The sequence below is a fragment of the Scyliorhinus canicula genome, chromosome 2, assembly GCF_902713615.1.
Source record: "Scyliorhinus canicula chromosome 2, sScyCan1.1, whole genome shotgun sequence".
Classification (NCBI taxonomy): Eukaryota; Metazoa; Chordata; class Chondrichthyes; order Carcharhiniformes; family Scyliorhinidae; genus Scyliorhinus; species Scyliorhinus canicula.
Window position 1 is genome coordinate 126,594,649 of NC_052147.1, and position 27,652 is coordinate 126,622,300.

The 27,652-nt window shown below is 46.6% G+C and overlaps 1 protein-coding gene and 1 long non-coding RNA gene across 2 annotated transcripts in view; one reads left to right on the forward strand and one right to left on the reverse strand.

Moving 5' to 3' along the window:
* LOC119958022 overlaps positions 1–21,875 on the forward strand; it is a 48,202-nt gene extending 26,327 nt beyond the window's left edge. The window contains exon 3 of the long non-coding RNA XR_005458957.1: positions 21,797–21,875. This is a non-coding gene — a long non-coding RNA (uncharacterized LOC119958022). The remainder of the gene's footprint in view (positions 1–21,796) is intronic.
* The window catches only part of prkd1 (protein kinase D1), a 419,619-nt gene continuing 401,077 nt past the window's right edge, over positions 9,111–27,652 (reverse strand). Inside the window, exons 13-18 of the mRNA XM_038786278.1 lie at positions 25,068–25,174; positions 24,161–24,322; positions 22,202–22,300; positions 21,790–22,057; positions 18,984–19,069; positions 9,111–10,997 (exon numbers count right to left, since the gene is read on the reverse strand). Of these exons, the coding sequence (XP_038642206.1) occupies positions 10,779–10,997; positions 18,984–19,069; positions 21,790–22,057; positions 22,202–22,300; positions 24,161–24,322; positions 25,068–25,174 (941 nt within the window). The 3' untranslated portion in view covers positions 9,111–10,778. The remainder of the gene's footprint in view (positions 10,998–18,983; positions 19,070–21,789; positions 22,058–22,201; positions 22,301–24,160; positions 24,323–25,067; positions 25,175–27,652) is intronic.

Here is a 27,652-nt window from a genome sequence, read left to right on the forward strand (position 1 = left end):
TGACCCTGCCACCCCCCCCCCCCCCCCCCCCCCCCCCTAGCCTCCGGACCCACCCAACTTATCAATTAGGGAGGCCTGAAAGAATCTCCCACACCCGGCCTCATAAGGGCAGAGCATCCCCAAGGCCTAGCCCCGGCACATGCAATATTCCACCTGGGCAGGTCGTTGACTGCCCACTGTGAACATAGTGCCACGGGTCATTTGGTGTCCCCCCGGCCACTCCTCTGGGTGCCCTCATCATCCTCATCAGCCCACCCCCCTGGGTGCCCCCATGTGTCCATACAGCCAACCCATCAGCTATATGGACACATCCCAGCACAACCAGTGCCATCCTGTTGGTTGGTATGAGTGCGTGGGGGGAGTGTAGTGTGTATGTGTGGCTGCAGCTTGTCAGCCTCCCGAGTGTCAATCGTGGACACGGCGAATCCCGCACTGTTTTTAATTGAAATCGATTGTGTTCCATGTGCTCGGCTGCTGCTTGTGTATCCCGGGTGGCATGGTGCCGCCCTGTTCTGCCCGCTGCCCACCAGATGCAACAGGGACAGGAGGGGGGGGGTGGGGGGGGGAGTCCGAGGTGCTTCAGAGTTCCGGCACCTCCCCTGAGGGAGTCACCAACACGGGCCCCATCACCTCCTCCTCCCTCGCGGTGCCAGATAGCCCCTGAGTTACTCCATTGGGCGGGGGTGTGGGCGGAGCCATCCCGAGCCATCGCCCTGCCATCTGGTGCTGCCTGGAGGCTCGCTTTGGTCTTGATCAGGGTCTGCATGCTCGCGGCCATGGAGCACAGGGAGTGGACCATCGCAGTCTGGGACTGTCCAACGTCACATTGCGACGGTGCCACATCAGCCAGTGACTGGGCCACCTCCCTCTGGGTCTGGGCCACCTCCCTCTAGGACTGGACCACGCCACCCTGTGTCTGTGCAACACCGGCCAGTGCCTGGGCAATGCCGCCGACATTTCCAGCCAGGCTTGCTGTGACTGGGCCATGCTGAGGAGCGCCGCTGCAATGTCCAGGTGGCTCTGGCACATGGCTGCCTTGAAAGGGCCACCCTGTCCTGGGCCTCGCCCACTGCCTGTACAGAAAGTTCCAGATCTTGGACATGCTGATCTATAGCCGAAACAGATGCCCCCAATGCCTCCACCATGTACGCCACCCATGCGGTGTTGGCCTGGGTGGCATGCATGACCGGCACCATGCCATGCTCCTGCACACGAATGGACTCCTCCAACTGCCCCTGCAGGTGCTGGATGCCCGCTGTCAGCTCCTCTTGTAGTCCCTGGGTCTCTGACTGCATCTGCATGGTGACTGGGACTGGATATTCCAGAAGCCTGGGACCCGTCCGGAGTTGAAGACCGCTGTGACAGAAAGTCCGTGTCATTCTTCGACCCGAGCTCCGGGGTGGTCTGAGTCTTGGGCGGGGGGGCTGGTCTTCGAGCTGCTCGCCCCGTCGGTGCTCGGATGTCTGGGGGACAGTGGCTCTGGGCCCATCTCCGGCAGGTCCTGTCAAAGACAACATGTATAATTAGACAGCGGGTGGTGGGGAGTTCAGGGGGTGTGGTGTGGGGTTGGGGGGTGAGGGGATGGGGATGTGTGGGGTGAGGGGGTGGGGGTATGTGGGGTGTGGGGAGGTTTGGGGGAAGGGGGCTGGCAAGGTGTGGGTTGAGGGGGTTGTGGGGGTGTGTGGGGGGGAATATGGGGTGGGGAATGTGGGGTGAGGGGAGTGGGAGGGTGGGTGGGGGGGTTTGGGGAGTGTGGGGTGAGGGGTGTGTGTGTGGGGTGGGGGGTTGAGGGTTGTGGGGGTGTGTGGAGTGAGGGTGTGTGTGTGTGTAGGGGGGGGGGGGGGTCCACACGTACCATGGGGATCCGCAACTAGGCAGGGTTTCACTTCCTTGCCAGCCGGCAAACTCTGCGACCTCCCTTTGCTCCTTGCCGCCGACCACGTCCAATGCCCTCTGCTCGGGCATGGTGAGGGGCTGCAATTCTGGTGGTCCCCCTCCGGTCTTCTCACGCTCCCAGCGGTTGTGCCCGCCCTTCACCTGGGGGGTGAGGGGGGGCGGGGGGTGGTGGGAGGCGTGGGAAACACAAACAGCAAAACCATTAGACATTCCGATGCATGTAGCACTGGCGTTGGGTATATGGTGGCCTCAGTGGCCAGGGCACCCGGCCATGATGACTGGCATGGGTGCTGGCATGTGGAGCAGGGTGGGTTCGGCCGTCCTCTGGGGGGGTAGGAGGGGCTGGGTTCTGGGTGTCTCGGGGGGGGGGGGGGGGGGCATGGTTAGTGCCAGGGGCACGGAGTAGCCAACTCCCCCTGGCCGCCCTGAGAAGGTCGTAAAGTGTCTTCCGGCACTGCATGCCAGTCCGGGCGACGTTGCCCACGGAGTGACCGCCTCTGCCACCTACGCCCAGGCAAGGCAAACAGCAGTGTCTGGCAGATCTTCCTCCCGGGCCGGGTACAGGGTCATCCTTCTCTCCTCCACGGCGTCTATGAGGGTGTCCAGCTCAGCGACCCTGAACCGTGGCGCTGCTCTCCTTCCAGCCATCTTGTTGTCTGGGACGGTGTGTGTGTGTGTGTGTGTGTGTGTGGGAGGAGGGGGGGGGGGGGGGGGGGGGGGTCCGGTTAAGTGCGGCTGCGGCGTGTGAACCTCATGAGCACCAATCATGGACCCGACAAATCAGGCACCGATTTTCCTGGAATTGATTGCGTTCCACGTGGCGCCGGTGCTAGCCCATTTAAAGTAGCTGAATCGGTATAGCTATTGAGCCGCTTCTTCTGTCGTAAAACACCACTGTTTCAACGCCGCCGTCCGTACTTAGTCTCAAAATTGGAGAATCCAGCCCATTTATTTTCAGGGCCAATGGGTCATTTCTCATCCCTCGATTTTACCGTGGACACATTCAGTTACACTATCCTGATGAAAACCAGATTTGAGTAGTTCGGTTTTTCATTAAACTAGTGATATCAAGTGAAAATGAACTGGTTAACACACATTAGGAAGGGCTCCAAGTAATGAATGGTAACCACTTAGTAAGGTTACAAAACATGCATTTGAGAGCCATAATGAACTGATGAAATGACAAAACTAAAAACCTTTATTAAATATTAAATAAATGCTCTGCTTATTAAATCTGTGCTTTGGCAGGTAAGCACTTTCGGAATTAGGTCAGCAGATCATGGTTAATACTGATGGACTGCTACATTGTCAGAGGTGTCGGCTTTTAGATAAGACATTAGACTGAGGTCCAGATCCCCTGGTACTATTGAAAGATCAGAGTGTTCTTTCAGTGTCCCAGGCAACATTCTAATTATCATTCCTGTATTTGTTGTTTGTGTTTTGGCTACTGTTTGCTTATGCTACAAAATCATTTCATGTAAAACAAGTTGTATTTTTTGAGGATGTGACTTGGCACGATAGAAATATAGTTATTTTCTTTGTATTTTCTTGAGTATTGCTGAAAAAATACATTTTTGTCAAAGCTTTTCATCTTGTACTCATCAGGACAATCCACAAGAATACCAAATGTCCTTTAACAGCGAACAATTTGTACTGTATGAGAAGAGAGTGTTGATTGGTTGGAAATTGGCCTTTGATTGGTAGAGAAATTGCCCTGAGAGATGAACCAACAAATTGCTGTCACTTGGAATCATAGAATCACTACAGTGCAGAAGGAGGCCATTTGGTCCATTGAGTCTACACTGACCCACCGAAAGAGCACTCTACCTAGGTCTACGCTCCTACTCTATCCCCATAACCCAACCTAACCTTTTGGACAATTAAGAGGTAATTTAGAATGGCCAATCCAGCACATCTTTGAACATATTATGACTTATTAGAAGACCCGCACATCCAGATATAGGAACAGCTTCTCCCCCACAGCTTCAAGACTCTTCAACAACTCCCCCTCGGACTGATCTGTTCCCTGTAAGAACACTATTCATGACGCCCTATGCTGCTCTTGCTCATGTATTTGCTTTGTTTGGCTCCTTGTTCCGCACTGTAACCAATCACTGTTTGTTGATGTACCATTTGTCAATGTTCTCTGTTGATTTTCTTGTGTCTACTATGTATGTACTGTTTACATTCTCTTGGCCGCAGAAAAATACTTTTCACTGTACTTCGGAACATGTGACAATATATCAAATCAAACTTTATCAATAAAATGCACACCACTGTTAAAGATTTGTCCAAATTTGTATCCATTCGGCCTGCTGCATGACATGACCAGGCTGCGTTGCTCCAAAGTAAGCTAAGAGAAAGTCAGTCTGGGCAAAGTGTTCCTCACTGTCAGCCTTGCAGTGAAGTAGGGCAGCACGGTGGGGCAGAGGGTTAGCCCTGTTGCCTCATGGTGCCGAAGTCCCAGGTTCGATCCCGGCTCTGGGTCACTGTCCATGTGGAGCTTGCGCATTCTCCCCGTGTTTGCGTGGGTTATGCCCCCACAACCCAAAGATGTGCAGGGTAGGTGGATTGGCCATGCTAAATTGCCCCTTAATTGGAAATAATGAATTGGGCACTCTAAATTTATGTTTACAAAAAAGCTAAGATAAAGTTGTGGAAGAGTAATTAATGCCGCGTGATATAAATGACAGTGTTTGTCCTCACGGCTCGCTGCGTCTGTATGCTTAGGCTTCCAGAGATACACAAAAGTGATGACCCCTTACACCCTATTCAAACTATGCACACATGAATTGGCCAAATGGTTGGGCAAATTGTTACAACCAGTTTTGAGCAAATTTTCCACATACATGTTAAAGGACATTGTAAAGGATTCCTTCACATTCATGAAGGCCATACACGACTAGCATCAACAGTAATACCATGTGCATGTGCTCATTTCATATTGCTAGCCTATTCACCAATCTTCCACTTAACGAAGTGATAGATATTTGCGCTGCAGCACTACTGCATAGTGAAACAGCCAGCTTAACCTGTTGCTCCAATTTTTGAGATACTTTGCACTTCTTGGATAATCTAAGGTAGATTGTGCAATTTACAGGACCGAAAGTGACGGCCTTAGACTTGTACATGAGTCTGTGCGATATACACTGAGCACTAATCTGATCAAGGTTGCCATTATCCTGTGGGATGTCTTTGATGTGACCCTATTTCAGCATCAAGCTTGCATGCTGAGAAAATGGCTCACGCCCTATTAATAATAATAATCTTTATTATTGTCACAAGTAGGCTTACACTGCAATGATGTTACTGCGAAAATCCCCTAGTCGCCACACTCCGGCGCCTGTTCGGGTACACTGAGGGAAAATTCAGAATGTCCAATTCACCTAACAAGCACGTCTTTCGGGGCTTGTAGGAGGAAACCGGAGCACCCAGAGGAATCCCACGCAAACATGGGGAGAACATGCAGACTCCGCACAGACTGTCTTCTAACCCCACTTGACATGGAGTTTCAAAACAGCTGAAGTAAGATTTTATTTAAAATACCCAAGTTCCTTTGCTGAGCCCAATAAACTGCAATCTTCAGGTTTGTAACTTTAACACCAGTAACTTTTTATTATATAAAAGCAAATTACTGCAGATGCTGGAATCTGAAACGAAAGAGAAAATGCTGGAAAATCTCAGCAGGTCTGGCAGCATCTGTAGGGAGAGAAAAGAGCTAACGTTTCGAGTCCGATGACTCTTCGTCAAAGCATCCCTATAGATGCTGCCAGACCTGCTGAGATTTTACAGCATTTTCTCTAACCTTTATTATGTACAGTATTCTAACTAAACTGACAGAAAAATATAAGAAAGTATTTCATACCCCTTTCCCAACCACCCCTAACTACCCCCAGTCTCTACACACACACACAGATACAACGGAGAAGAAAGGGTGGTGGAAAGGAAAAGAAAATATTATTAGAAATAAAGGATAAAGATATTTGATGCACTGGGATGCTGTTCAGTTAGTATCTTTCTGAAATTCAGCTTCCATTTTGATAATACTTTCTTCTCAGCTTGAGATCGTTTTCTCTGGCAATATAGTCTACCTTTTCTGCAAACTCAGTATTATTTCAAGTTCACAGCAAAGGATGGACCAGTCACCTCACTGCTTTCAGAACAATAAAGCAGTTTCTTTCACTTCAGCAAACAGGAGAGGAGAGAGCGTAGATAGAGAGAGAAAGAGAGCGAGCATTCCTTTGACTTCCAAGGTCTAAACACTTCTGCCCAGATCTCTCAGAAAGCATCATGCAAGAACCAATCGCTGACCATTGTTAGGCAGAAAAATGTCCCTGGCTAACCCACCAGTTGCCAGCCAACCAATTGATCCGACTCCCTCCAAATTGGTTCCTAAGGTGAACTTGGTGCCGAGTGATCTGGCTAAAAACAAAACCTGGGAACAAGAAGGCTGCTTCAACTTTGAGTCTTCTGCTTAAAGGCATACTCCTATTATGGGTCCATGGATCAAAATAATAAATAACATAAAGAGATGGGAAAAAAGGAAATGAACAGGAAGCACTCTTACAATATATTAATGTACAGGGCTATGTTATTTGCAGACAGAACAAGTACACAAAATAAATGACAGCCATTCACTGGTTCATTCCTCAGGACAATGCCTTGACCAATCCGAATCAAGCTGTCTGGTTTATATTTCAAATAATGCTTGACAGTTAACTTTCAGTCATCATCACCTGGTGCATTACCCATGGCGACACCTGTACCAATCAGAATCCATCTGCCAACAAATCAGCGCTCTCTTCTCATACAGTATAAATGGTTGTTCCCATTACTTTTGGTATTCTTGTACATTGTCCTGATGAATGCAAGATGTAAAGCTTGGACAAAATTGTCTCTAATTTCAGCAATACTTTGTATTTTCTCCTCTGTTAAGTCACAGGTAGAAATGACTGTTCTTGAATGTTGCAATGGGCAGTGCAAGTTATAGTTCTTCAGTGCTTGACTGCATATCCCTGAAAGTTTTTTCCAAATAGTCTCAGATTGGCCAGTATGGTGGCCACGTAAATGCCTGAAGGACACTTGATTCTGTTCAGCCTCCCCCATGGAACTGACAGGGGTTTTTCCCCAGTTCTCTGACTGGTGGGTGAGAGCCTGACGGAATTTTAAAAGTAGCTAATTTAAATCTAGGTTTAGTTTAAATGTAGATGTAATCATAATGGAAATATTTCACAATGCTCTGCAAATATAAAATTATTTTTCAAGGCTAGATCTGTGTTCAGTAATAGTTATTAATATATCACTTACAATATATAGTTGTAGATGGTTGAACAAGGTGTTTTTCTGAGGTTGTCAAAGTGATGTGAGAGTGGAAATGGCAAATTCTCAATCAACAGATTTCACTGATTTTTATCTCTGAGGTGGGGTTGGGTATGTGTGCCCACAATGGAGTCTGTGTTAGAGTGAGTGACAGATCACACCTTCAGCATTTCCCCCCTTCACCTGTTCATGCACTAAATATTGATGCTTTGGACAGTTTCAGAAGGATAATGATGGCCAATAAATTCAAATAGGGGATATACTTGTGACAGTTATGATTATTATTATTAGTGAGAGAGGGCCAAAGGATTGCAAATGCTTAAGAAATGAGACGAGAATAAACCGAATGGCTATTGGCCAGTCAGCCGAATGTTGATGTGGGGAAATGTGCAGAGAACATTTCCCCAAAATATTAGTTACTGCATTTACAAAGATCTGAACTGAAGGTCAACATGGATTTGTTAAAGCCAAACTGTGTTTAACTAACTTGATTACATTATTTGATGAGGTAAGAAACAATAAAGGTGCTGTTGTGTAGATTGATTTTCAAAAGGCACTTCGCGAAGTTGAAGCCCGCGGCATTAACATGATAGAGACAGCAAGGAGTAATAGTGACTACTGCAAGACAGGAGGAAGGCCTACAATTATGCTCCTAAGTGTCAGTAATAGGTTCACTGCTCTGATAATGTATATTAGTGACCTGGCCGAGGGAATAAGGCCACCATTTCAAAGTTTACAGGTTTAAGAGAAATTTGGAAATGTTGTAAACAATGTAGAGCATCGGAACAAACCTCAGGACATGGACAGATTGATGGAATGGGCAGACACCTGGCAGATGAAACTGGATGCAGAGATGTGCTAAGTGATGCATTTTTGCTAGGAACAGTGAGGAGAGACATTAACGCAGTAAAACAATTTCAAACGGGGTCCAGGAGCAGAAAGAACTGGAGGTGTATGTACACACATTTCTAAAGGTGGCAGGCCAAGGTCAAAAGGCTACTTTAAAAAAAGGTATTCTTGGTTTTACTGCACTTGGCCCACAAAAAGTGCTGGAAAAGGCACTTTGCAAAGTCATCCTCACCTTACTTCAGCTATCGCATTTCCTGCAGCCTGGAAAACACACCCTTTCATCGTAAATCCTGCAAACAGGGGCAGTTGGCTTAATGACCAGATTTAAACAGCCAACCCAACTCTGTGCCTGTTTGCCCATTGTTGTACCTCCTTCAAATTGAAAAATAAATGTGTTGGAGTTGAATTTCAGCTTCTAAAAATGTTAACATCTACTTAACCATTGATGGCTGCTAAAATTCACTCCTAAATCCTTTTCATTTGATTTTGGTGTTATGGAATCGCAGATGGGAAATTTGGTTCTTTGATGTCAAGTAAGGCCTCAACCTGTTTGTGAATTCCATTTCTACAGGAATTACTGCTTGGTATCTATTGGACAGGGATTTTGTAGCAAGAGCCTTGTTGGAATAATTTAGAAGTTTGGTTCTTGGAAGGAAGTTAAAATAGACAAATCAGACAGAATATTTAGGCAAAGCTTTGTAATTGGAAAAGTGTTAAGGAACTTATAAATAAATGTCAGAGAGTTCAAAAGTTTGATTCTGTCTTTAATGTTGAAGTTGTGGCAAAAAATATTGGGCAATATATGGGCGGCATGGTGGCACAGTAGTTAGCATTGCTGCCTCATTGCACCAGGGATCCGGGTTCAATTCCAGCCTTGGGTGACTATGTAGAATTTGCACATTCTCCCCGTGTCTGCGTGGGTTTCCTCCGGGTGCTCCGGTATCCTCCCACAGTCCAAAGATGTGCAGGTTAGGTGCATTCGCCAAGCTAAATTGCCCTTAGTTTCTAAGCTATGAAGGTTAACTGGGGTTATGGGGTCAGAGGGGTGCGGCAGGGTGTAGGGTGCTCTTTCAGAGGGTTGGTGCAGACGATGGGCCGAATAGCCTCCTTCTGCACTGTAGGGATTCTATGATGTTGAAAATTCTCAGCCGCTATGACATGAAATGTACTGAATAGACACATTTTGACAACATTTTAATGAATTCAAACCGTTTAACCAGAGGTCACATGGTATCAAGCAATTTTTAGTTAAAATGCTAAAGAAAGTAGCAGAATTCAACCTGACCAATCCTGTAAGAGACACCATAGCTAAGGCATTAAGGTTTACAAGAGCAGCTGAAATTTGTATATAAAACAAGTCTTCAATCACTGTACATCTTGAGTATTATTTCTCATTGCAGTTTGTTGCTGATAAGCTATACAATTTGGACATGGTTATCCCAAAGGTTACATGAATATTTTAAAAAACCTTTGTTGAGCTGAAAATTGTTCACAGAACAGCTATTAGGCGCAATTCTCCCATTTGTAGACTGAATACTCCCGCCAGCAGGAAGATCGGTGTGATTCCCGCTGGTGTTAGGAGCAATGCTGATATGCCATTCCAGGCATTTAGAAATTTTTTTTAACCACAATTTTGTGCCATTCCATGACACATAGTCAACCTTTTAAAGAGGATCGGGGTTTTCATTGGACCTGAGAGGGGTGGGGCCTAAACTCTCTGACAGGTTCCACTTCTCCGAGACTGAGCCCCTCCAGTTAAGCCCAACCCCTCTCCCCCACCCCACAACCCCAGCATCTCATGAAGGGTCCCCTTGCAACGTTGGAGGTAAATGTAGGGAAGGTACTCAGTCCTTTGCCACCCCTTCCAGTGAAGCTGGCAGGTTCCCGTTTTTCAGGAATTGCACCAGTTCACACCAGTGGGACATCCGACTGAGGGGGGAGGGGGGCTGGATCATTTCAGGAGGCCGGTGAATTTGGTGACCTGCCAGACAAGTACTTTCAAATTAGGTAGAATGAGCGACTTGCATATTCCCGCCGGGTCTGGGTGGGAACCTCGTCAGGACCGGCAGGACAGATCAGGAAACTCGCAATGGGTTTGACGCCCGGCATAAAACCCATTTTCTGCCCCCGCCCGATTCTCCGGGCTGTTGCGAATCCTGTCGCTAGCTAGCGGACCCGGAAACTCTCCCCCCACCCCACCCCACAATGTTGTACTCTTCCATGAGTGGGCATACTGGTCAATACCAAAAGAAGTTAAAAACACTTTACAAAGCAAAATTTACAAATTAGTTCTCACCCCTGACGAGGGATACATTATAGATAGATGGAAATACTCACCAGCAAAGGCACACAGGAAAACTGTTTATGGAATGAGAAAAATTACATTCTGTTAACTTGCAAGTTATAGATTTAGTGCTTGCCATTAGCACAGGGTGTACAAGAACATAGTCGCCTACACACAAATATAAACTCATGATGCTGCTTGAAATGCAAGAAGTGAACTTGACAGTACATTATAGTTTCATTATTGAAGCATGATAATTGGGGTAGAAACTGTGTTTTAGAATGGCAGTTGTTTTGCAAGTTTACAGTCGTCAGTAGGAATTAGCAAGCATTCCTTCCTCGCTGTCATTGAGGAAGAAGTTGCAGTTATTTTCCGTAGGTTCCTTCCGCATGCTGGTATGCTTGTTACAATACTTGAGTCTTAGTCCCTTTCAAAGAATGCTGACACGTTCACTCAAGGCCTTCATTTCTGTGTCTTCCATGTCAGTGTTCTCAGTGCAAGTAGTTTTGTGGTTGACTAGATGTGTTGGATACTCCAAGCCATGCTGTCCAGCAAACTGTGCCCAGCGGGAATCATCGCTCTCATGAGTGATATAACGTTCTCCAAATTTGCACTCAAGCTCTCTTAGATCCAGCCATGTTTGATAATCCTTCAAAAGAAACAAAGAAACAAACCATCAAACTGCATGGCCTACATCTGGTGGTTTACAGATTTTACAAATGATTAGGGAGAATTTTACCAGTTATACCTTTCTTGTTAATGCTTCTGGGATTTTTAGACTTTTGTTCCACAAAAGGTTTAAGTACTGTCATACGAGTTTAAAAAAAAACAAGATAAAAGGTGGATAAAATGCTAATGAGCTTGGCAATTGAAAACAATGGCCCATAACCTTCCCATAATGGAATACAATGTTGACAAATGTGAGGTTATCCATTTTGGTAGGAATAACAGCAAACGGGATTATTATTTAAACGATAAAATATTAAAGCATGCCGCTGTTCAGAGAGACTTGGGTGTGCTAGTGCATGAGTCACAGAAGGTTGGTTTACAAGTGCAACAGGTGATTAAGAAGGCAAATGGAATTTTGTCCTTCATTGCTAGAGGGATGGAGTTTAAGACTAGGGAGGTTATGTTGCAATTGTATAAGGTGTTAGTGAGGCCACACCTGGAGTATTGTGTTCAGTTTTGGTCTCCTTATTTGAGAAAGGACGAACTGGCGCTGGAGGGTGTGCAGAGGAGATTCACTAGGTTAATTCCAGAGCTGAAGGGGTTGGATTATGAGGAGAGGTTGAGTAGACTGGGACTGTACTCATTGGAATTTAGAAGGATGAGGGGGGATCTTATAGAAACATTTAAAATTATGAAGGGAATAGATAGGATAGATGCGGGCAGGTTGTTTCCACTGGCGGGTGAAAGCAGAACTAGGGGGCATAGCCTCAAAATAAGGGGAAGTAGATTTAGGACTGAGTTTAGGAGGAACTTCTTCACCCAAAGGGTTGTGAGTCTATGGAATTCCTTGCCCAGTGAAGCAGTTGAGGCTCCTTCATTACATGTTTTTAAGGTAAAGATAGATAGTTTTTTGAAGAATAAAGGGATTAAGGGTTATGGTGTTTGGGCCGGAAAGTGGAGCTGAGTCCACAAAAGATCAGCCATGATCTAATTGAATGGCGGAGCAGGCTCGAGGGGCCAGATGGCCTACTCCTGCTCCTAGTTCTTTTGTTCTTATGCTTGTGGCAGGAAGCCATGGGCTGCTGATTTTGAAATAGAAATGTGCGCACTTACCTGCGCTCCGATGTAGGAAGAACTTTTCTTTCTCTTCGACAGCCTGAGGCCTCCAGTGCCCCGGCCTGTGCAGACTCCAGCGTGACGCAGGAGTGCAGCCCTGCCCCATATGACATGGCCGGCTTGAGAACGCCCATTGAGGACAGGCATTTAAACAAGAGATTGAGATAGAAAATAACAGGCTACTATTTTAACAAGTGTTTCAAAGTATGTAGACTTTTATTTTTAATGGTTTCTTTTGCTCTTTCTTTTAAATAGGCATTACTATTGTTGTTGATTCTTTTAAAGAAATTTTTATTTTTTTTATGATTAAAGGTGATTATTTATAAGTGAACATGGGTTTGGTTATTTGTTTGAAATCTGTGAAACTATTTAAATCTGCACTATTTTATTGTATGATTTTGCGTGTGGCATGCTTAAAAATGGTCGGATGTTTTAATTTAGATTATGGTCATAAGATTTTAAAAACACCCGGGCTATTGGCTGTCACTGTCCTTATAACACCTGATTGTTTTTTGATTAGCGTTTATAGAATCACTGCAGTGCAGCAGAAAGCCATTCGGCCCACAAAGTCTGCACTGGCACTTCGAAAGAGCACCCTACCCAGGTCCATACCCCCGCCCTATCCCCATAACTCCACCTAACCTTTGGACACTCAGGGGCAATTTAGCAAGGCTAATCCACCTAACCTGTACAACCTTGGACTGTGGGAGTAAGCTTTACAGTAAAGTACCCTTTTAATGGAATTAACAGCCTCATGACAAACATAGAACATAGAACGATACAGCGCAGTACAGGCCCTTCGGCCCTCGATGTTGCACCGACATGGAAAAAATCTAAAGGCCATCTTACCTACACTATGCCCTTATCATCCATATGCTTATCTAATAAATTTTTAAATGCCCTCAATGTTGGCGAGTTCACTACTGTTGCAGGTAGGGTATTCCACGGCCTCACCACTCTTTGCGTAAAAAACCCACCTCTGACCTCTGTCCTATATCTATTACCCCTCAATTTAAGGCTATGTCCCCTCGTGCTAGCCACCTCCATCCGCGGTAGAAGGCTCTCGCTGTCCACCCTATCTAACCCTCTGATCATTTTGTATGCCTCTATTAAGTCACCTCTTAACCTTCTTCTCTCTAACGAAAACAACCTCAAGTCCATCAGCCTTTCCTCATAAGATTTTCCCTCCATACCAGGCAACATCCTGGTAAATCTCCTCTGCACCCGTTCCAAAGCTTCCACATCCTTCCTATAATGAGGCGACCAGAACTGTACGCAATACTCCAAATGCGGCCGTACTAGAGTTTTGTACAACTGCAACATGACCTCATGGCTCCGGAACTCAATCCCTCTACCAATAAAGGCCAACACACCATAGGCCTTCTTCACAACCCTATCAACCTGGGTGGCAACTTTCAGGGATCTATGTACATGGACACCGAGATCCCTCTGCTCATCCACACTACCAAGAATTTTACCATTAGCCAAATATTCCGCATTTCTGTTATTCTTTCCAAAGTGAATCACCTCACACTTCTCCACATTAAACTCCATTTGCCACCTCTCAGCCCAGCTCTGCAGCTTATCTATGTCCCTCTGTAACCTGCAACATCCTTCCGCACTGTCTACAACTCCACCGACTTTAGTGTCATCTGCAAATTTACTCACCCATCCTTCTGCGCCCTCCTCTAGGTCATTTATAAAAATGACAAACAGCAACGGCCCCAGAACAGATCCTTGTGGTACGCCACTCGTAACTGAACTCCATTCTGAACATTTCCCATCAACTACCACTCTCTGTCTTCTTTCAACTAGCCAATTTCTGATCCACATCTCTAAATCACCCTCAATCCCCAGCCTCCGTATTTTTAAACCAAAGTTTAAAAAAAATATATATCTTCCTTTAATTTTATTTGCAGTTTAAACACATGTATAAACGCTCAACACTAATAAGGAAGTTACAAGCCATGAATCAATTTGTTAGCCTGTCGCATTAATTAATGAACAAGGCGCACCCATTATGTTGGCAAATCTCAGGTCCTGTACTTCGCAGAGGCTCTCTGACATAGACCAACCTCTCTGGTTGTGAACAGATGGGTTTAAAATAGGGATAAATATGCATGCTGGCCAATTTTTAAACAATCATTAGCCCAGACTGATATGGTGAGCTGTAGGGGGGTAGATAAAAATGATTTTGCTGAAGTCAAGCATACCATCAAATATGAGAAGCACTGCAAGTTCATTATTTTGTATTACTATAGATAGGCAGGTTGTGCTGATTTCATTGAATCTAATCACAACCAGGTCTGGATGCTCACTTGCTACAGGAAAAATAAAACTGCCTAATGAATCATTCCAGCCTCACATTACTGCAGGGTGAACAATCTGCTGGGTGAATGCTGTGAATGGTTCAATGTCCTGTATGTATGCCAAGGGGTGGGATCATCTGCTCCCTCCTGCTGGCATGATCATCAGGTCCTGCCAAAGTCCATGGGGATTTGAATGGATTGCTGCGGGAAAAACGGCCATGGTGGGGCCGGAAGTCCTGGTGCAGGGATTGTTGCCCCTCCGATGTCACACTGTCACAAAAGTTGACGTTGGGCAGTGAAACTATGGAGCTGGATTCTCCATTTCTGAGACGCCGCCGACGCAGGATTCGTGAAGTTCTACGACAGCAAAACTGCCGTCACACCTGGACCGATTTCGCTACTGTTAAGGGGCTAGCACTGGCGCCACGTGGAACACAATCCATTCCAATGGGAAATGGTGCGGGATTCGCGAATGACACTCAAGAGGCTCAATATGCATCCGCATATACACAATTCACTCTCCACACACACCACCCCAGCCCACAAGATGGCAGCGAGGTGAGCGGCACCCTGTTTCAATGACGCCGAGCTGGAGACCCTCCGGGATGCGGTGGAGGAGAGGTGTTTGGCCCCGTACACCAGCCCAGGAAGGAGGTTGCCAGCCGCCGCCATTCGTCATGCTTGGGCGCAGGTGGCAGAGGCGGTCAACACCGTCAGCAACACTGCCCGGACCAGACAGCAGTGTCGGAAAACACTGCACAACCTCCTCAGAGTGGCCAGGGTGAGTAGGCAGCACTCTGCCACCGGCACTAACCCCGTCCCGCACCCCGTAACCCTACCACCCCCGACAACCCGGAGGGCGGCCGAACACCCACCCTGCACCACGTGCTGGTACCCATACCAGCTGCCATGGCTGGGTGCCCTGGCCACTGAGGCCACAAAATTCCCACCCCTGGGTTGCATGCATCGGACAGTCTAATACTGTCATTTGCTGTTCCTGCCCCTCCCCCAGGAGAAGGCCGCACATAACTGCCGGGAGTGGGAGAAAACTGGAATGGGACCGCCCCCATTTCCCCCCGGCCTATGGTCTAACCATGCATCTTGTCTTGTGGCTTGCAGAACCTGCTGGAGATGGGCTGGGTTAAAGCCAGTGCCACAGATGGATGACCCCCCCCCCCCCCCCCGCGAACCGAGCACTGACGACGGGAGCAGCTTGGACGCCAGCACTCGACCCGAGCCTCAGGTCATGGTGGCACGGTGATTAGCACAGCTGCCTCACAGCTCCAGTTCAATTCCGGCCCTGGGTGACAGTCTGTGTGGATTTTGCACTTTCTCCCCATGCCTGCGTGGGTTTCCTCCGGGTGCTCCGGTTTCCTCCCACAGTCCAAAGATGTGCAGGTTAGGTGGATTGGCCAGGCTAAATTGTGCTTGGTGACCAAAACAAAAAAGATTAGGTTGGGTTACTAGATAATTGGGATAGCGTGGAGGCGTGGGACGGATGCTCTTTCCAAGGGCCAGTGCAGATTCGATGGCCAGAATGGCCTCCTTCTGCCCTGTAAATTCTATGATTGTATGATATGACCCCCCTGGAGCATGAGGCTGAGGATCACACTGATTTTCTGTCACAGCTGTCTCCAACATCTCCACCATCCCAGAGACACTCACCTCGGTTGAGCACTTTAGTGAAGAGACTCCTCAGACACTCTCTGGTGTACACCACACAGCTGATCTGGTACAGCAGGTGGAGGTAGGAACACCCGAGGGGGCAGACGATCGGAAGGTGGTCACCGCATCTTCAGGAGGCCGAAGCACCGCTCGATCACGCTCCTGGTCGCTGCATGGGCGACGTTGTCGTGGGTCTCCACGACAGTCTGTGGACTCTTAATAGGCGTCATCAGTCATGACCGCCATAGATAACCTGTCACGCATGAGCCAACGCCCCCAGCCGGGGTGGGGTGCATCTGGAACATGTCAGGAATCGTCGAGTGTACCAGGATGAAAAGTTGTGCACAGTGCCTGGGGATTACCCTCAGACATGTTTGATGCGCAGCTGATGGTCACATATTAGCTCCACGTTCATCGAGTGGAACCCCTTTTGGTTTGTGTAGAGCGGCCTGTCACCTGCAGGGGCCCATAGGGTGACATGCATCCTGTTGATCACCCCCTGCACCTGGGGCATGTCGGTGTTGGCAGCAAACCCAGCTGCCCGGGCATCCTTGTGGGCTCGGTCCATATTGAAGTGGATGCATTGAGCCGACTGGGTATACAGAGCCTCTGTGACGGCACAGATGGACCCATGCAGCGAGGTCCGTGAGATCCCAGACAGGTCCCCACTCAGTGCCTGGAAAGACCCAGTCGCGTAAAAGTTCAGGGCGACCATCACCTTGATGGTCAACGGGAGCGGGTGTCCTCTCCCACACCCCCGCGGTGCCAGGTGTGCCATGACCTTGCAGATATGTTGCACTGTCTCCCTGCTAAGCTAGAGTCTTCGGCATGCCCGGACCGGCAGGTCCTCGAATGACAGGCGCTGCCGGTACACACGAGGCATCATGCGGCGCATCCTTGGCACCTCCTCGGTATGTTGGGCGGCTCGCTCTCCATCCTGGGTCGCTGCCTCTTGTTCCTCTGGGGCTGGCTCTGTTGCTGCAGCTTCCTCCTCCTCGAGCAGCGCCAGTTTGTACCACTACAGGGCATCTGCCAGGACTGTGGCGACCAGCTGGAAGGTCACCATTGCTGGTTGAACTCCTTTTTCCATTGTCTGCAGGGGGATAAAGGCCGACTTGTTAGCATGGTGCGAACCCCGGTGCCTTACCAGGTCCACATGTTGGCCCTGGTTGACACTCCGGGCTCTGTCCTCGCATGTCCTCGCCTCCCCATCCCCGCACCCCATGCCTCGTCGGTGCCCGGCACCATGGGGGCCTCTGGCCCTGGTGCCTGTCCCTGATGCCAGTGGTACCATTAGCTGGCACTGCCCTTGCCAGCGGTACACTCCGAGGCCCATGCCCGGTGCCCCTGTAGTGGCTACAGTGGGCGTTGCCCTCGGTGGGTCGCCTGATGCCATGCTGGCGGGTGGTGACCATGTCGGAGGGGAATTGTATGGCGGGGGATGGGGTGTGGGGGCACCCATAAAGCCGGTGTCACTCTGCAGAACCAGGTGCCAAGGTGGGCGATCTGTGAGGTGCACAGCAAGATGGCTGCCTTGCAACCCGCTGCAATGGTGGTCCGTGCCTGGACTCCGCTCCAGTCTTTTGGGGAGTGTGGGGAGTCACTCCAGCCCATTCCCTCGTCACTCACCCCTCCTGCCCGGCCCTGGCAGGGCCTCCCACCCCTCTCCAGCCAGCCCGCAGTCGTGCCTCTCTGTGTCCTACCTTCTCTCTCTCTCTCATCAGCCATGACATTGGCTTCACGATTTTTAAAAGCGCAAATGAATCGTGCCATCGGAAACTTGCTCCATCGGAAGCAGAGCAATGCGGAGGCCCCAGAGAATACTGGGTTGGGCCCGCTAATGATATGCAAATGGTGTCTACTGTTACATGCGTTCTGGACCGCAGATGCCGTTGTCGAGGTGAAGGATAATTGCGATTTGGTTTCAAATCGGCGTCTGCCACAAATTTGCCGTCGAAACCTATTCTCTGCCCAATCAGGTTTCCCAATTTTGCCGAAAGCCAACGGCAAATCCCGCCTCCGACCTTTGACTTGGGCTGTGAAAAATAGTAAATCCACAGGTTTTTTTCACTGGGGATAGGGCGGAGGAGTGGGCCTAGATATGGTGCTCTTTCAGAGGGTTGGTGCAGATTTGATGGGCCAAATGGCCTCCTTCTGCACTGTGGGGATTCTATGGTTCCCAGCCTGTTTTGCCCTTCACCAATTCGTTCTGTATTGAAATCAATGGGACATAGAATCAGGCGCAGTGGCAAACAGGTGATGATTCTCTTCCGTCTATTGTCTGCCAAGATAAGTGTTACCCCCTGTGGGGCCACTCCACAATATCAAAGAACGGGGAACAGGTTATGTGAGGGACTGATGCCACTAAACCTATTAGGTTATCAAAAGCAAATACAAGCTTGTAACAACTGCATTAAAATCGACTAATGTAAATGGTATTAAAAAACTAGTTACAGTCCAAATACTCATATAGCAAAGATGACAACCGGAACAGTAATACCCTGATAGGATACAAGATTGGACTGACCCTCGATATACACATCTGGAAATCTATGTACTCACTCTTATTCCATTATAAGGAGTGTTGATAACATCCGAGCCAATTTCAAGGTATAAAATGAGAAGTGACTGGGACCAAGCAACATGCAGTTCCGTCTGCAAGGCCTTGTTCCCAGGAATGGCTTGAAGGGATTAACAAAAAATGGATTGAGAGCAATTTAATGATCATAGGAAACATTGACAAACGATTCCACTCCTGAATTTGTATACTAAGCTGTGAGAGATCATTGATTAATAATGTAAAAGTACCTTCCAAGATTGGCTTAAGAAAAGACAGATTGTGCAGAAAATAATTGCAGAAAAAAAAGTAATCTGACCTGCAACCAGGGATGACTTAGAGATTTGTCCACACTAAAACGTTTCCTCATTTTTACTTGCAATAGATTATTGATGACGTCAACAGCTGGAATGTAAAACAAAATCAATTGGTGTGCACTTTTTTATGCAGAAATAGAATTTAGACGATAAAGTAATTCAATGAAAACAGCAAACACATGCGAACAAAATGAAGCTTATCTCGAGGGTCAAGTGGTGGCTCTGTGAACTTGACCCTGGGGCTACAGATTTCAAAAGCTATCCATCATCATCATTCAGCTGAATGAACAATCACAAATAAAATACACATTTGATGTGAATTATAAAAGCATTTACAAATGCTTTGGCAGACACAAGCAATTCCATTTACCAGTATGATTGTTACTTATTGCAGTAGTTTGTTTTCATGTTACACACAGGTATTATGAAGCAAAAAAATTCATACGGTAACTCTGACATCAATGAAAAATGTTGAGGTGCACAAGTTTGGGCCAAATCTTCCAGGGAGTGGCAATCATTGGCGGAATGGCACTCTGCTCCTATTTTCTTACCCAATGCCAGATCTCCACGTTTCTGGCTCTGACTTCGAAATCGGGCCTCTTTAGAAACGTGATGCATAACTTTTCTGCAAATCCTTCCCCATAGTGCAGGATTGTCAGGGACACCAAGCTACGCCTTGCTTTGTATGGCACCTGCTGCCGTATTTTGGTAAGTCGTCATTCACTAACACAGTGGAAGGCTTTGAAATACTTAAACAGATTTTCAATGTATTAGAGTGAGGTAAATTGTGGATTGGATAGCAGCTGGATAGAGTGGCAGTGTGGGTGGGGTTGCAGAGTAGGTAGAGGTAATGTGGGTGGCAATGTGGGGGGTTGGCAGTGTGGATAGCATGGCAGGCCGGTGAGATCATGCCATGTCAGATAAGGATGAAGTCAGAGGCCAAGGCGTGAGTCTGATGGTCAGGGGGTGACTCAGAGAGTTGGGGGGCGAGTCGGAAGGTTAGGGGTGAGTTGGAGGGTCGGGGTTGAGTCGGAAAGTGAACAGGTTGTATGGAGTCAAATAGTTGGTGGAGTCGCAAGGTCCAAGGTGAGTCATAGGGTCAGGACGGGGCTGTGTGGGGGGGGGGGTGGGGTCAGAGGTATGGGGTTGGGGGAGGGGTGGTGCGTGGCAGTGGAGGTCAGTGGCTAGTGTAGTATTTCCTGAGGAACTATCCAAGTGAGTCAGAACCACCCAAAGCCTCTGACTGTAACTTGAAGTCGGAAACATTTTCGGAGAGTCTGAGAAGCAGGGAAATTGCCTAACGGAAGTTAAAATTTCTCAAGCAATTCCCGTGAAGTCCTTGCGTAGGGACTTCCAAAGGGTCCCTGAATACATATTCCGGGGTATAACCAGTTTCTGACCATCTGGAGACCAGTAGATCTGGACTATTATTGTGCAAGTGAATGCAATTAGACATTTTGTAAACACTTCTGGTTGATGGCACCTACGATGTTAGAGGTCGAACTACTGCACATTGAGCAACATGGAATCACACTCTAAGTATTTGTAGTAACGGTTTCAACTGTGTTAGCTGTACTCAGCTATAGTTTATCAATGTTGAGAAATTGCACAGATTCTGTCTCGTGACTCCCATTGGAAAGTGAAAACATGGATGAAAAGTAAATATCAAGGCTAAATAATTCAGCAGCATCGATTCTTGCAGGAAGAGACGGTGGGTGCCAGGTTCTGTAGGGAGTAGCGAGGATCAAAAGGGGCAGTGTGGTGCACACAGGGCATTCCCTGAATGATGTGCCCCCTTTTCCTTACTGCCTTTTTTCAACTTGGTCTGCCACTTTGCACTGCCTGAACACAAATTGGTTTGGTTTTGTTGGAGATTAAGTACTTGAAAGAATTAGAATGTTTTGAATGAACTTTCGTAAGCAGGAATGCTTTGTTACTATAGAAAAGGTGGATATTTAGAACTTTATTTTATATCATTTCAACATGGCCCTTGAGGTGGCCCTATGCTGGATCCTGGGGGTGAGTTAGTATGGCGGGTGGAAGAGCAAAGGTGAGTTGGGTGGTGGGTTGAGTTGGCATAGATGGCCATTAAGTTAGTATGCAAGGTATGAAGGGTCCATGGAGATGGTGAGAGTATTTGGGTTGCAAGAGGTGGCATGGATGTGGTATCAGGAGTGGGTGGGCGGTGAGGGGGTGTAAGGAGTGAGAGGTAGCGGGACTAATATTTAACAAAACGAGGCCAAAGTCCCAGAGAATTGAGGTCTTTTAAACAACCTGCCTTGGAACTCAGCAGCCGTCTGTGGCCACTCCAACCTGAATCCGTGGTGGGAAGGCCCAACTGTATCCCAACACAATTGCTGCGAGTTCCCGCTACTCCACGTGGGAATTAAATTCTGGGCCACTATTTATATTTGCTTTTGGAAAATCTCTGAACACAAAGTCGATGAACCAGAGTATTACTGAATGGAGATTAGGGAGCAAGGTAATTCCAATTTTCACTTCCATGAAGATGTGAAGACATCACATTATATCAATCCATATTGCTGAGGAGTAAATATTCAGAATGTATGCCTGTCGAATGTTGCACTCATACCTACAAAAGATATTAAAGACGTGATTTTTCCGTGGTATAATTTTTATTCTGCAAAAGAATTAAAGGTGAGCAGTACCACAACAATAATATTCTCCTTCAGAGAAAGAGGTCGGATCTCCCTTTGAACTTTGAAATAAAATGAGACCCATTGAAATACTTTTATCTTGCTTCTTATAACCCATTGCTGTTTTAACGAGTCTGTTTAATATATTTACCTTCAAGGGAGATCTCCTTCCAGGGATTAGGTGGATACATGAAAGCAGCATTCTGGATTTGATCATGAATGTCTTCATCCTCATTAAATGGAAAGGTTCCACTAAGGCTGACATAGACGATAACGCCTACAGACCACATATCTAACGATCGGTTATAACCTTTGTTCCGAAGTACTTCTGGAGCCAAATATGCTGGCGTTCCCACCACAGAACGCCTGAAAGACTTCTCCCCAATTATACGTGCAAATCCAAAGTCACAAAGCTTGACCTATATTTAGAAAAGCACCAGGTGTGATGAGAATTAAAATGATTAGGTGCAACAATCTACAAAAAAAATACATTGGACAGAAATGTAAAGATAGAAAACCACAGGATCTCTGTTCAACCACTAAGATAATATATTCACTCTAACCTGTGGCAAGGGATCCGCTGACGCCAGCAACACATTCTCGGGTTTCAAGTCACAGTGAACTATATTCTTAAAATGGAGATGCCGCAAAGCAACAAGTATCTGTTTTTAAAAAAAATCCAATGAATAAAAACACTATCTAAGGAACATTGTATCCTGTTTATTTAATGCATGATGGGGAATAGGCACAATCAGACTTATTCTGCTCTCAGAATTTCTCTGTAAACATTAAAGGAAGGATAAACTATGGAGAACATGGAAATCTGAGTTAACGTAATAAGACATTCTATGAAGTGTAGAGCACTTTGATTTTTACATCTCTATGTACCTGGCTGCTGTGGGAGTATGGTGCAGAAAGGAGTCTAATTTTTCCATATGCAAGAAATCATTAATTGCAAATCTGACAGACATGTGATATAATAAGGTTAGTCTTCATATTTTGGGATTTCAGTGAACCAATGTTTAAATCTGGTTCTCAATTAATTGAGTTAAAAATCATCCCCTGCAGAGCTAATTTAGTATCATGTCTAAATTTTGACATCACTCTCTCTAAACCCTAATCCAAGCTATCGATAAACACCGTGAATCAAAATGAATCCTGAGGAACGCCAACCACTTTGAAAAGACTGGCCCGACTCCTACACAGTCTTTTTGTAAATTTTGAATTTAAAATATAATTTTTAATCCAGTTTGTGATCCTTACACTAATTCTGTACCCTTAATTTCCTCGAGTGATTTCCCAACCGAATCTCTCAAAGGCCTAAATGCCACCTGGAATCAGCGCGCCGACATTCCCTCTGCTCACCCCACTTATCCTGTCTTGATTCCTCTAATCGTTCCTTCAAAGTCAACAAGTTCAAAACATAGGAAACTATTTTTGTCAAAGAGGAAAGGGAGATTTTTTGGAGCTGCCAGCAGTTTAAGGGTTAATTCAGTTGTTTCAACTGAGATGTATGGCAAACAGAATCAAGGAGCTGGCAAAGAAGAATCACCATCTTTCGATAATAGGCGAGAGTTTACATTAATGGAAAGAAAAGATCAGCCTTCACATCTGTGATACGGCTTAGACCAAAGGTGAAAGACAGCAATGGGAAGGATATGTCATGACTAGCTGGAAGGAAACTCAAATGAGACAACCAGAAATAACTTGATGAATATGTGCCGAGCGTGCTGCAAAGTGATTTGAGCAAGGCTGAAATTCTTCACTTCTCTGAATCAAGCTCCGAAGATTAGATCTAGGGTGGGCACAGGTGGTGTCCAAGATCCAAATTGATTTCAACAAAGTAATTGTGGGTGAAGACTAGAGCTAGAATATGAATTCAGAAGTGACTTAACTTCTCCCTAATTCTAACTAAACAAAAATAGCTGAGGGCTCAAAACGCATTGCAAATTATGTCCCATATATTGACTTTTTATATTGCACAAGCTTTCAAATTAAGTTCGGATGCACAGTGGTTAGTACTGCTGACTCACAGCTCAAGGGACCCGGTTTCAATTCTGACCTTGAATGACTGTGTGGAGTTTGCACATTCTCCCCGTGTGTGCGTGGGTTTCCTCTGGGTGCTCTGGTTTCCTCCCACAGTTCAAAGGTGTGCAGATTAGGTGGATTGGCCGTGCTAAATTGTCCCTTAATGTCCAGGGATGTATAGGTTAGGTTACGAGGATAGTGCAAGGAGTGGGCCCAGGAAGGGTGCGCTTTCAGATGGTCGGTGCAGACTCAATGGGCCGAATGACCTCGTTTTGCACTGTAGGAATTCTATGATTATAATTTTATTCTACGTCATTTAGAGATATTTTTACACCAGGGATGCTTCACTTTAGCTGCAGGCTGGTTGCAAGTTTTATCAACTGTTTAAAGAGAATACAGCAAAAGTGCACCAGCAGTATTATTAATGATGCTATTTACATGTTAGTTTTGAAGATTGTATTATTAATCTGCTTGCCCTTTTAACTGTCATGTACCTGTGTAATAAGAAACGTTGTTATGCGTTCTGGCAGTCGTCCTTTCTCGCTTGACAGGATCATTTCCAGCATGTCTCCATGGAGCTTTTCCATGACAACAAACACTCTTTCTAGAGTCTCAAACATGCATTCCAAATTCACGACACCAGGATGATGCAAGTTCTAGGTGAAGAGATTGCATCTATAAAAAGGTGCCCTTTCCCATTGATAATAATTAGAAATTGAACAGTACCTTTAAAATAAATGTTTGACTATTTTGTGGGGAAGTGAAATCCTTTGGCAAGATTTACATCATTGGTGGGATTCTCTGTCCTCCCCGCCGTGTGTTTATCCATGGCGGGATGTGGCCCGCTGTCGGTCAACGACAGGACCAGGTCCTCCCGTGGCTGTCAATGGGATTTCAAATTGAATCCACTCCATGCCCCTGGGAAACCCGCAGTGGGGGTGCACCATCAGCGGTATAGGAAGATCCCACCGCCGTGAACAGCCGAAGATCTCGCCCTGCAGTGTGCGCACTGAACCAATGAAACAGTAAATCATTAAAAGTACATATTTACAAAATTTTTATATTCAGGATGATTTCAGCTCAAGAGAATGAAACAATCAGTCTCAATGGTGGCACCAGATCTCTGCAGAGAGACAGACTAATGCGTCTCCTTTTTTACAACAACAGCCATTGAAAAGTGGACCAAGAATACCCAAGATTACATTGGATTCTGACAACCAATTGACAGAGCGCTTTCAACTTCTGGACTGGGTTTTATCCTGGGTCTCAAAGCTGAAAGGATGCTGTGCTAACTCACTATGACCATGCCTCTTCCCCAGTCCCAGTCCTACTCACACACAATGCTCATTCTGAGGTTCCTAAATGTTTGTTGTCAATATTTAGAGTTTCTTCTCCATTTACCTGTAAAATGGCAACTTCATTCCGAAGCTGACTTTCTTGCTTTGTTGGGAATCTTAGCTTATCAATTATTTTGATTGCTACATCTCTCCCCGTCTTCCGATGTTTGCCTACAAACAAGCAAAAAAGATTCAAGCTTTAAATGTGGACTGGAATGCTGGAAGGTTTTTCCTTGTGATAGTTAAATTGTTGGACTGCATTTCCTGCCTTCTCCAGCTCCCCTCAGTTACTATTTGATAGTCAACAAGATCCTTGGCAGAGTGGACAGTCACTATTGATGTCAAAATCCTGGCAGAGAGGTTTTTTTTCTTTGTATGGCTGGAGAAGCAAGTTATAGTTCAATGTCGATGTTAACAAGCCATTCAGCAGCTTCAGCGGACTCACGGTGAATGGTTGTGCTACTGCCAGGAATGGGGTTCTCTGGGCAGGAGTTCAGTATACGAGCAATGGTCTGACTCGGATGGTCACAGTTGCAATTTGAACTGTTCATCATATTCCACTTGTGGAGCAAGTGGCCACATATCACTGGCCGCGCCTCAAGAAGTTGAACATTGCCCAGATTTTCCAAGAAAGGTTGAAACCGCTTGGGTCAGTTACTCGGTTAAAGTTGGTGACTTTTGCAGTCAGCTAGGAGGTATGCCATCGAGACGTGGTGCGTTCATCAGTTTCGAGGATGTGGAGTGTGTAGCCAGTCGAGAAGAGTGTGTGGGATATTTTGAAATCCTTAGAATGGGACTGCTTCATTTGCTATCAGCCGGTGGTGTGCTTCCAAGAGGGAGGTTTTCCTTGCGAACGCCAGGAAGTTCAACGTGTGCTAACACAGGAAGCCACATGGGGTGTGTTGTTCTCAACATCCCAGAAATAACCCTCATAACTTTCTGAAGATGGACACCTAACACAGTGAGTATTTATAGCATTGGTACTATTTTGCTTTTACTTTTGTCGTCAACTAATTTCCACATGCACTATTTCAGCAAAGGTATTTACTGATTAATACTTCCTTTTACTGCTGAAATTTGCTAAGTGCCTATATTTTTTCACTACCTAACTAAAATACAGTGATGGTCTTTGCCTCCCTCTCAGTAGAGGCTGCAGAATCAATCAGCCATAATAAAAGTTGAAGAGAACAAAATGTACTGGCACAAAATGAAACTGAATGTGTGTGGTGCAAAAGGATTCCGTTGCAGGTTGGATATCAGTGCATGCGTCGGTGCCACTGACTTGACCAATGAAGAGATGAAGGGACCGTGGGCGATTCTCCGAGTCCCGTGCCGGGCTGGAGAATCGCCACAGCCACGCCACGACGCCAGTGCGCGATTCTCCGAGGTGGGGAGAATCAGCGCCATTTGTGCCGGCGCATTTGGTGGGGTGCCGGCCACGGGCTGCTGGAATCGGCGGGGCCGCTGATTCTCCGGCCCGAATGGGCCGAGCGGCAGCCCTGATACGACAGAGTCCCATCGGTGTCGTTCACCCCTTGTCGCTGCCAGCGGGAACTCTGCGAGAACGCTCGGGGGGAGGCCTGTGGGGGGGGCTCCTTCACCGGGGCTGCCTCCGATGGGGTCTGGCCCGCGATCGGGGCCCACCAATCAGCGAGCCGGCCTCTCCCTCCCCGGGCCTACTTGTTGGGTCAGGGTCGGCGCGCGTAGGAAGTTCCCCGTGCATGCGCAGGATGGTGCGGCACAACTGCGCATGCGCAGGACTGAGCTGGCCCAACTGCACATGCGCGGGTTGGCGCGGCGCCCATTTGGTGCCGCGTAAAGAGGCTGGAGCGGCGTGAACCACCCTGTTAGAGCCAGAATAGGTCATGCGTGGGCCCTGTTCTCGTCGTCGTGAAACGTGATGGCCTTCACGACGGCGCAAACTCTTGGCCTCCATATCGGAGAATCGCCCCCCACCATTTCTCTGACTAGACATTGTTAATAGTGAAACTCTTGGAATTTTAAAAGACAGGATGTTGACTGCAGCAAAACAACTTTAATTTAAAAAAAATATAAATTAAGAGTACCCAATTATTTTTCTTTCCAATTAAGGGGCAATTTAGCGTGGCCAATCCTCCTAACCTGCACATCTTTGGGTTGTGGGGGTAAAAACTTCGCAGACATGGGGAGAATGTGCAAACTCCACACGGACAGTGACCCAGGGCCGGGATTCGAAGAAACAACTTCAGTGATGGTAATTGTCCTTTGAATTGTGAATGGAAGAGTAGATTTCTTGGTGACTGCCCGATTACTTCATACCCTTCGGTAAATGACTTCTTGACAATTGTCACATTGTTTTTGTGCAGCCATTCTCTGCAACTTTAATAGTCGGAATACTAGCTGGTCTAGTCCATATAACATACACTTGTACCTTTTCAATAAAGTGCAATTCATGGTTTGAAATAGAATATAAATGTGCCTGATTTTCCTGATTTTGTGATTTCATCCACTTAAGTTCTATTTTGATAGCTGAAATTATTATCCACTCTGGATATCAATGCAGGCAAAAGTAAAATCTGCAAGAGTGATCAATTATTTGGCATGATAATAACAGATTGAGTACAGCAAAAGGAGCTCACAAGAGTTTATTTATTTTGTTTGATGCTTTGT